This window comes from Echinops telfairi, unplaced genomic scaffold (genome assembly GCF_000313985.2).
Source record: "Echinops telfairi isolate 266 unplaced genomic scaffold, ASM31398v2 ScPeMD7_2;HRSCAF=8, whole genome shotgun sequence".
Taxonomy (NCBI): domain Eukaryota; kingdom Metazoa; phylum Chordata; class Mammalia; order Afrosoricida; family Tenrecidae; genus Echinops; species Echinops telfairi.
Window position 1 is genome coordinate 523,535 of NW_022103898.1, and position 9,647 is coordinate 533,181.

A 9,647-nucleotide genomic window follows, 5' to 3' on the forward strand; every position below is an offset into this window, starting at 1 on the left:
CGCAGGGTTGCCCGGCTCGCGTTGAGCGGCCCGCTCCGCCCCTCAGCTCAGCGGAGGACAGCCGCACGGGCGCCAGGGTCGCCATCAAGAAGCTGTATCGGCCCTTCCAATCGGAGCTCTACGCCAAGCGCGCCTACCGCGAGCTGCGCCTCCTCAAACACATGCAGCACGAGAACGTGAGCGTGCGAGGCGGAACGGCTGGGCCGGGGGCGCCGAGGGGCTGGGCGGGGCGGGGCAGGGCAGCCTCCCAGTCCCGCCATCCAGCCTCTGTCCAGCCGGCCCGGCGGAGAACTCCGCTCCTGGCCTTTGGCCCCCAGGCCCAGGTTGGCCAGCCCCTGGGGCTCAGTCCCCAGCCCTGAGCCTGGAACGGGGAGGGGACTGCAGGTGGGAAGAGCCACCTTCCTCGGAAGGTGATTTTCTGACACACACCCCCACCCCCCAACTGAGCCTTGCCTATCTCTTGAGCTAATTATCTCTGGGCTCCCCCCTCGGGGTAGAGATGGCCCCTTGGGGCCTGGGTGGGCGAAGGGTGTTAAGGGCACACAAAGGACTGTCCTTCCTGCCTTGGCCATCTGAGGGGAGCTGGGATCAGCCAGGGAAAGAAAGTCCTGTCCCAGGACCCCACTGGGGCTGACCACTGGCCAAAGCTCTTCTCTGTCATGGCGCTCCCCACGAGGACGGACTCCGTCCCCTTCCACCTGGGTCACTCGATGCTACTGACTGATGCTCTGGCCACCCCTCCTTGTCCCCTGGCTCCTAGCTGCTGCCCACCGTCTTCTCTCTGACAGCCCTCCATGCCCGGCCCTGGCTCCCAGCTCTCTCCACTCCCTCAGACAGCCCTCCATGCCCGGCCCTGGCTCCCAGCTCTCTCCACTCCCTCAGACAGCCCTCCAGCCCAGCCTGCCCTTCAGCCAGCTCTCTCCACTCCCTGCAGCCCCTTCCTTACCTGGGGGGACCTTTGGTCCTGTGACCTGCCTCGCACCCTTCTTGGGCATCATCCCTGCCTGGCCAAGGACAGCGCCTGCTGCTGGCCAGCCACCATGTCACCCAGCCCTTCTGTAGCAACTTTAAGATGCAGTGGAAAATGGGTGCTGGCCCCCTTAAGGTCCCCTCCCCTTAAACCCGGAGTCACCTCCTGCCACAGTCAATCAACAGAGGCACAGCAGTTCTCTGCCCACTCTGAAAGCCCCCACCCCTGGGGCTTTGTCCCCCTACCCTCTTCCTTGGGACACTGTCCACTGTTGTCCCCAAGCCTCAGCACCTGAGGCTTCCGTCTGTCCCCAGGCCCTCTCTGGTGGCCCTTCTCTCAGGGCTCTGCCTTCCTCCTCTTCCCAGGGCCCCTCAGCAGCCTAGTTCTGCTTGACCTCCCCCTCCTCCCAAGCCCCAGGCCCCAACTACTCACCAGTCCAGCTCTGAGCCTAGTGACTGAAGCAATCGCTCCGTTGTCCACCACCCTCCTGTCCCCACGTTTCACACTACCTCCGGCATACTCTCATCTGGACTTCCAGCCCAGTCCTGACTCCCTCTGCGTGGGTCCAGCCACTTTCGGGCCTCTGCCACTTGAAGTTCTCTCTCTCTGCCTGGCTGCCCACTCCTGCCCTGCTGGCTCCCCACTGCTTATGTAGCTGTCGCTCAGTATCCTGAGCTCAGGCAGTAGAGCCCTCCCTGATGGGCCTTGGACTGCTCTCAGCACACCCATGCTGGGGAACATCTGCTGGGTCCCCTGCTCCCCCGGGGTCTCCAGGCTGGAGCCCTGCAGGCAGCTGAGCCAACCAGACATGGAGCCGCCTCTCCCCACAAGGATCCTGGCTGGCTGTCACCATCCCAAAATAGCCCATGTGGGGGGCCTGGGTGCCAGAGCCTTCAGGGTGCCCAGCCCAAGCCCACAACCCTCGGCCCCCAGGTGATCGGACTCCTGGATGTGTTCACTCCTGACGAGACTCTGGACGAGTTCACAGACTTGTGAGTGGCCGGCGGGCTAGGCTCAGGGTGGCTCCGGACAGTCTTTGGGTCCTATAGCCCTGATGGGTGGAGCTGCACAATGCCTACCTCCTGCTCCACAACCTTCTCCTCTAGCCCCCGTCCCACGTGCCTGGGGACCACAGATGCTGGCAGAGTCCGGTTGAGGCAAATTGGGGCTCCTGGCCCCCAGGTGGGCCCTCCCCAGCACCTTAGGTAGGAGCTTGGTTCCAAGGTCTGAGAGCAGGCAGGGCCTGTGCCCAGGATCCTGGCACCAGTGTGTGGCCTGTAACTGGAACTGCTGACCTTTGCTGGAGGACTGGTTGATGACAGGGGGGGCACACTGTCTCTAGCCCCCCCAGATGAAGCCAGCCCTGAAGTCTCACCACCAACACTACCCACCCTCCACCCTCAAGACTTACTCCACTTCGGCCATATGCCAGCTGCCTGGCCAGGGAAGGCTGGAGGGGCAGCGGGCTCCTCACTGCATGGCCTTATAGAGGTCAAGGACACCCAGGGCCTGTGTGTCCTCTTGGAAGAGTGCCCAAATGCCTCTCCGTGTGTCTCTCTCCACCCAGCCAGCCTGTCCCCATACCCGAATGTCCTGTGTGTCCCCATCCCACCTGACACCCCTCTCCCAGGCCCCCTCCCAAAGCCTGACCTTGGCCTTTCCCACCTGTGCCCTCTTGGTACCTCAGCCTGCCTTTGGGCCACCCTACCTGAAAATGTGGTCAGAACCCTGACAATCTGGGCAGGGAGGGGTGTAGGTTTGTGAGTCAGTGGGGGTAGGGGGGTGGGGCAGGGTGCTGGCAAGGCCACTGCTAAAATGCCCCGGTCCGCCATCCACAGTTACCTGGTGATGCCCTTCATGGGGACAGACCTGGGCAAACTCATGAAACATGAAAAGCTGACCGAGGACCGCATCCAGTTCCTGGTCTACCAGATGCTCAAAGGGCTCAAGGTGAGCCTGGGATGGCGGGTGTGTGTGGGGCGTAGTAGAATCAGGGACACCTGCTTCCTGATGGGGCAGATGCTCAAGGCCTCAGGTGGGCCTGGTAGCCTTGGGGAGAATGGTGGGTGGGCTGTGCAGCAGTGTGGGACAGGATGTTTCGGGGGGAGGGGGGGATTAGCTGCTGATTGCTGTAGCCCTGACCCTTCTGTTATTCCCACAGTACATCCATGCGGCTGGTGTCATCCACAGGGTGAGTGCTGGGGGAGTGTGTGTGGAGAGCCCTGTCCTGAGCTCCCCTTCCCAGATGCATGCCCTTCTGAAGGCCTGCAGAAGGCTGGGGCTACTTGTCCTGTCTAGAGATGGTGTCCCAGGCCCTCAGTGGCTTTGCCCATGCCACCCATGCCCACCCCACCCAGCCACTGTGGTCACTTTTTGTATACCTGCAGGACCTGAAGCCAGGCAACCTGGCAGTGAATGAGGACTGTGAACTGAAGGTAAGGTGGGGTGGGGCAAGGCGGGGAGGTGAGGGAGGCTGCAGGGATAGGGGACAAGGTCCTTGGTATGGGGCCTCCCTAGGGCAGCAGTGGAGCAATAGATGGGCCCTGGAGGAGCAGCAGGGCCAGCATCAGGAAGGGAGGCACTGGGGGTGATGCCAGGTTGCTTCTTAAGTGCAGGGTCAGGACGCAGCCCAGTTCTCCTTGGCCAGCCTGGGTAGAACCAGGGAGGCGTGGGAAAAGTTCTAGACCCCAGGGGGTGGAGAGTGGCCAGGAGTCCTTTAGGACCTGAAGGTGGGGCAGGAGACCCCGGTATGGAGGCTCCATTCCCAGTGCCACCTGGGATCACCACCATCAGCCAGGCAGAACCCCAAGCCTGCCACCCCACCCCTATTCTGGGATTCTTGGGGATCCATTTCCCAGATTCCTCCTGCAGATCCTGGACTTTGGCCTGGCCAGGCAGGCGGACAGTGAGATGACGGGGTACGTGGTGACACGGTGGTACAGAGCACCGGAAGTCATCCTGAATTGGATGCGCTACACTCAGACAGGTAAGGGGCGGGGTCCTGGGAGGGGCTGCCGGTGGGATGGTGGAGGTGAGGGGTGTCCCTTAGTGTCCTCTGGAGGTCTGACAAGGGTGGGCTCTGTTTCAGTGGATATCTGGTCCGTGGGCTGCATTATGGCCGAGATGATCACTGGGAAGACGCTGTTTAAGGGCAACGACCGTATCCTCCACTGGGGGCCAGGGAGGGTCTGGGAGCCATTGGGGTGCGTGGGGCACCCATCCTGTGGCCCTGTGCTGTGCTCCTGACCTTGAGGCAGACCTGGACCAGCTCAAGGAGATCATGAAGGTCACGGGGACGCCCCCAGCCGAGTTTGTGCAGCGGCTGCAGAGCGCAGATGTGAGTGGAGGCAGCTCGGTGACAGGGCCAGGGCTGGGACCAGCCGCACGCACACACCTCCCTCCTCTTCCCCCAGGCCAAGAACTACATGAAAGGCCTTCCGGAATTGGAGAAGAAGGATTTTGCCTCAGTCCTGACCAACGCCAGCCCCCTGGGTAGGACGTATGGGGCGAGGGGTACGGGGTGGGGGGCAGTGGGGCGGGGGGAGCACGGGCTGAATGGCCTGAGCCCTACCCCCGCCAGCTGTGAGCCTGCTGGAGAAGATGCTGGTGCTGGATGCCGAGCAGCGGGTGACTGCGGCAGCAGCGCTGGCACACCCCTACTTTGAGGCCCTGCATGACACGGAGGACGAGACAGCCGTACAGAAGTACGACGACTCCTTTGACGACATGGACCGCACGCTGGACGAGTGGAAGCGTGAGCAGGCGGGGTGCGGGCGGGCAGCTGGGCCCGGGCCTCCTGGGGAGGTGACCTCTGGCTGGGAGCTTGCACAAACAAAGGCCTGGCCCCAGGCCCAGCACGAAGAGTTCTGGGACTCTGAGCCCAGGGAGGCTGGGATGCTCGGTCACGCCCCTCCCCCATGTCCTCCCAACTCAGGACCCTCCCACTTGGACCCCCCCACGCCCTGCACATGCCTCCTAGCCCTCAGTGGGTTTCCTGCCCCAGGGTTACATTGAAACCACCGACCACAGGATCCTCTCTGTGGCCTGGCTTTCACAGAGAGGTCTATGGCTGAGCCCTGCTCTGGAGCACAAGCCTCATTACACCCCTCGGCCCCCCACTTCTGTTTCCTGGGAGAAATAGTGTCTCCTGGTGCACAGCTTGCCTGCCTGCATAGGTCCGGGTGAGGGTTAGGTAAGCCTGCCCACGCAGCCACCCACGGGTGCCCAGGGCAAAGCCACAGGTGTGAGACCATGCTTCCAAACAGGCGTTGCCCTGGCCGGGTGAGTGGGTCAACTGAGGGGAGACGAATAGCTCCCATTGGGTCAGCTGGTGTGGGGCACAGAGTTTAGGAAGCAGAGGTGGGGGCTGCGGGTAGTCCATGCAATGAGTCTGGGCTACAGCTTCCTGGTGCCTCGCCTGGGGCTCAGATGGGCCCTGTGGGTCTAGAGCCAAGACACGGCTGTCTCCCTACATTTCTTGAGCCAGCTGCCCTGCAGCCAGGGCCTGTCCGGCAGGCCAGCAGGCCTGAGCTACAGAACAGCCAGACAATGCCACAGTTCTCTCTCCAGCCAGGACCCCTGGCCCTGACTTTCGGGGGGTTGCGTGTTCCAAGGTCCTTGCTCAGGTGCTCAGCCCACATTCCGGTGGGTCTCTTCACAGCAGGGTGGGGGCCACATGACATCCTGCTGGGCTGGTGTAGCCCAGGTGACAGCTGCTCCTGATGGGGTCTCTCCTCTCCTGACTGGCACCCACCTCTCTCCCTAGGTGTCACCTATAAAGAGGTGCTCAGCTTCAGGCCTCCCCAGCAGCTGGAGTCCAGGGTCTCCAAGGAGACGGCCCTGTGAAGACCTCTGCCTGGGGGTCCAGGTGGGCATGCCAGGGGACCCTGGCCAGGAGCTTCAAACTGTAACCTCCCACCGGGGTGGGACCCTGGTGACAGCCTTGGCTTCTGGTGGGCTTCTGCCCCAGGGTGTCTGCTTGGAGGGGTTTAGAGAAGACCCCTCACTCCATAAATCCTTCCTCCCTGAGCTGGCTCTGCCCTTGGCCAGCCACCTCAGTGCCCCTCGGAGGACTTCAGCGAGGGGACTTTCTGAAGGACCCCTCTTGGCCTGGGCCCCTCCTTCCCAGGGTGGGTTGAAGGTTGGGTGAGCCCTGCAGGCTTTGTCCTGAATGCCCAAGGCCAGGCCCTTGTTGCCAATATAGAGGAACAGAGGGCAGGCCCATGCAGGCTCTGACTCAGACATCAGCTCTCCAGGGGTCTCCTGCCCCCAAGCCCACAAGTCTGGCAGGAAATAAACTCTTTTGTAGTTCACTCTCCAGCCTTATTTCTGAGTGGTGGTGGCAGGCGGGAGGCTGGTTTTGGGGACTCATGTACCACCTGGCTGCAGGTGGGATGTCATCGTTCCCCGTCCCCCAGTCAGCCCCTGACAAATGGTGCCTGCTCCCAGCCCTGGGCCAGTGAACCTGAGCTGAGCCTGGTACTCCTATGGTTGACCCTTTACTCTTCGGTGGGGGTACCTCTTAGGTCATATGCACACAAGCACGTGCACACCACCCCTTCCCAGTCACCTCATCATGACCCCCTGTTGCCCTCTGCTGGCCATTCGGGGTCGTCCAGGCCCAGCTTGACCAGAGCCCACACGTGGATCACACCCGCCATCCTCAATCGTCCACCTCTTCAGACAGGTGTGTCCTAAGGGATGACAGGTCCCTGGTACCGAATCCAGCGTTAGTAACGGTGCCCTCCTTTCCCTGCTGCACGCGCAGAGGCGGCAGAGCTCCTCAGGACCTCCCACACACCCGCCACAGCGCGGCCGCACGACCAGGTGACCCAGTATGGCCAGTCAGAGCACGCCATTCCTCTCCCACCATGATTGGCTTGGGAGCAGACACCTGATTCAAGTGGCCCATTCAGAGTCTCTCGAGTCGGGGGGGCAGGGCGGGCTCTGGGCCTGTGGGACCCTATCAGATCCCCTGCAAGGAGAAGTGTCTTCCTGTACCCCTCCCACCTTGGGGTCACCCTTGCTCAGCCGCAGTTGAGGAGGAATGGCACTAGGGGGCACAAGGGCCACCCAGAAGTCTGCCCACCAGGGAGGCCAGGGGTAGTCCCACCCCAAGACTCAGGGCCCCGCCCCCAGAGGTAGTCTTAGAACCCTCCCCCCAAGTGAACCTCAAAGTGGCCCCTCCCAACAGGCAGCATTGCTGAGAAACGGTGAAGCTGTCATGGATTTCATCTTGCTTGGATTCGCCGTCAGTGCTCAGAGAAGCAGCTGTCGAGAGATCAAATGATGCATTGCATGGGCCCCTTTGAAGTGTGGAAGAGCAAGGTTGCCCCTGACCAAGCCATGGTATTTTCTGTCATCTCATCTGCATGTGGAAGTCGGACAATGAATAAGCAAAACTGGAGATGAATGGGGGCATTCTTGAATGAGGGTGCTGGTGAAGAATACTGACAAGTGCCCCTGACTGCCCGAACAGCCATCACATCGGCTCGGAGGAAGTACAGCCAGAAGACTCCTTGTAAGCCAGGGTGTTGATAAAACAGATGAAGAAAGAGGCTGGACATTGCGAATGAGGGGGAGTGCAGGGTGGGGACCCAAAGTCCATCTGTAGGTAACCGGACATCCCCTTACGGAAGGGTGGCGGGGAGGAGAGGAGCCAGTCAGGGTGCAGTGTAGCAACGATGAAACATACAACTTTCCTCTAGTTCCTAAATGCTTCCTCCCCCTGCCTCCTCCCTACCCACTATCATGATCCCAATTCTACCTTACAAATCTGGCTAGACCAGAGGATGTACACTGCTACAGATAGGAACTGGAAACACAGGGAATCCAGGGTGGATGATCCCTTCAGGACCAGTGGTGTGTGTGGCTATAGTGTGAGGGGGAACCGATTAACCTCCTCCCTGGGGGACAGACAACAGAAAAGTGGGTGAAGGGAGACATGGGACAAAGTAAGATATGACAAATAATAATTTATAAATTACCAAGGGTTCATGAGGGAGGGGGGAGGGGGAAGGGAGGGGGAAAAATGAGGAGCTGATGCCAGGGGCTTACGTGGAGAGCAAATGTTTTGAGAATGATGAGCATAATGAATGTACAAATGTGCTTTATACAATTGATGTATGTATGGATTGTGATAAGAGTTGTATGAGCCCCCAATAAAATGATTGGGGAAAAAAAGAGGCTGGATTCTTCCACCCCTTTTCAAGTTCAGGCGACGTTGAGGAATTTCCCCAAGACAACATGCCTGGGCTCAGTCACACCCCATACCCAGTTAACACTAATTCATGCCATCTTCCAATCTCAGTTCCAAGTGTCTTCCCCACCCAATGATAATGTGCTTTACAGGCTCCCTGTTAGGAACTGTGTTTCAGCCCCTACCTTTGCTCTGCAGCCTCACCCATCTGACCAGCTCAGACTGGCCACGGAGCCGAAGCAGACCAGACACCGGTGACTCTCAAGTTGAACCCAAGAGCAAACAAGGGACACAGGAGTGGAACCTGAGGAACCAGCTTCCAGGTGGATGCACCACATCCCATAAGTGACAACTGACTTCCGATTCCATTTTTGAATGCCTGTCACATGCACACCCACTTACCCTAATCCCACCCATGAGAGCCCCATTCCATGGATTCTCCACCTCCATGAATAAACAATGTCCTTCCCGCCTAGTCGCCCTTAAAGTCCCTCTTTCCCCTTTGTTTAGGAGCCATGATGGTGTACTCCAGCAGGTCTCCCCACCGTCCTCACACAGAGACCCACCCGGTAAGACAGCTCCTCATGTGGTGGTGACCCCCAACCCTAAAATGATTTTCGTTGTTACTTCATCACTGTGATTTTGCTACTGTGATGAATCGCCATGCAAATACCTGATATGCAGGGTGTATTGTTATGAATTGATCATAATTAAAGCATAGTGATTAATCACAAAAACAATATGTAAATATATCTTGTGAAATATTTATTTCTAATGACAAGTAAATGAAATTTTTTCTTGAAGCGTGGTGTAGCATGGGTAACAGTATTCATACTGGGTACTTGTATGTGGGCGGATCTGCAGGTGGCCGATAGAGGAGCGGTGTCTCATTTCCTAAGATCATCAGAAATATGTTTTCTGATGGTCTTAGGCGACCTTTGTGAAAGAGTCGTTCGACCCCCAGGGGGTCGGGACCCACAGGTTGAAAACCGCAGGTGTAGTAGGTTATGTGTTGGGTTGCTGACTGCAAGGTCAGCAATTTGAAACCAACCGCTCCGTGGGAGAATGAAGGGGGCTTCAGAGACCCCCAGGGGCAGTTCTGCCCTGTCCTATAGGGTCACTGTGAATCAGCATGGACTCCTTGGCAGTGAATTTTTCTCTTGTTTGGCTTGAGACGGCGGTCTGCATTGCCACATCTCCCCTTCTTTAACCAATCTTTGGCTAGCTTGGTAAGCACGGCTCCCTGCTAGCCTTAACTGAGCAAGGGAGAGAAACACCCTGCAAGAGGTGACTTCACCTCACGAACTCTGGACGTGTTCTAGGGAGAGACCAGTCCCCGGCAGAGGACACCATGCTCGGTCAAGTAGAAGGGCAGTGACCAAGTCGCACAGGGGCTGCAACCATGGGCTCAAACAACAGTTGTGAGGACGGTGCAGGACTGGGCGCCTATCAGATCCCCTGCAAGGAGAAGTGTCTTCC

At 59.1% G+C, this 9,647-nt stretch overlaps 2 protein-coding genes across 4 annotated transcripts in view; both read left to right on the top strand.

Annotated features, from left to right (window-relative positions):
• The first annotated feature begins 68 nt into the window (after positions 1 to 68).
• MAPK12 (mitogen-activated protein kinase 12) lies at positions 69 to 6,868 on the top strand. 3 transcript variants are annotated; one of them, XM_004700216.2, is made up of 12 exons: positions 69 to 176; positions 1,904 to 1,962; positions 2,809 to 2,920; positions 3,132 to 3,161; positions 3,358 to 3,405; positions 3,842 to 3,956; positions 4,059 to 4,130; positions 4,228 to 4,307; positions 4,384 to 4,462; positions 4,551 to 4,724; positions 5,736 to 5,837; positions 6,653 to 6,868. In XM_004700216.2, exons 1-11 carry the CDS (start codon positions 162 to 164, stop codon positions 5,813 to 5,815), a joined length of 864 nt encoding a protein of 287 aa, XP_004700273.1. In that variant the 5' UTR covers positions 69 to 161; the 3' UTR covers positions 5,816 to 5,837; positions 6,653 to 6,868. The 3 variants fall into 3 exon arrangements, with proteins under 3 accessions (XP_004700273.1, XP_045145911.1, XP_045145916.1); XM_045289976.1 differs by lacking the exon at positions 6,653 to 6,868 and adding an exon at positions 6,496 to 6,638; XM_045289981.1 differs by lacking the exons at positions 1,904 to 1,962; positions 6,653 to 6,868 and having other exon boundaries at positions 97 to 176; positions 5,736 to 6,282.
• A 2,432-nt stretch (positions 6,869 to 9,300) lies between these two features.
• The window catches only part of HDAC10 (histone deacetylase 10), a 6,049-nt gene continuing 5,702 nt past the window's right edge, over positions 9,301 to 9,647 (top strand). The window contains exon 1 of the mRNA XM_045290659.1: positions 9,301 to 9,315. Within this exon, the coding sequence (XP_045146594.1) occupies positions 9,301 to 9,315 (15 nt within the window). The remainder of the gene's footprint in view (positions 9,316 to 9,647) is intronic.

Excerpts from the sequence above, each read along its gene's own strand:
- MAPK12 (XM_004700216.2), top strand. Across the intron at positions 2,921-3,131 it reads AGATGCTCAAAGGGCTCAAG|TACATCCATGCGGCTGGTGT; the intron begins GTGAGCCTGGGA and ends TTATTCCCACAG. Across the intron at positions 4,725-5,735 it reads CACGCTGGACGAGTGGAAGC|GTGTCACCTATAAAGAGGTG; the intron begins GTGAGCAGGCGG and ends CTCTCTCCCTAG.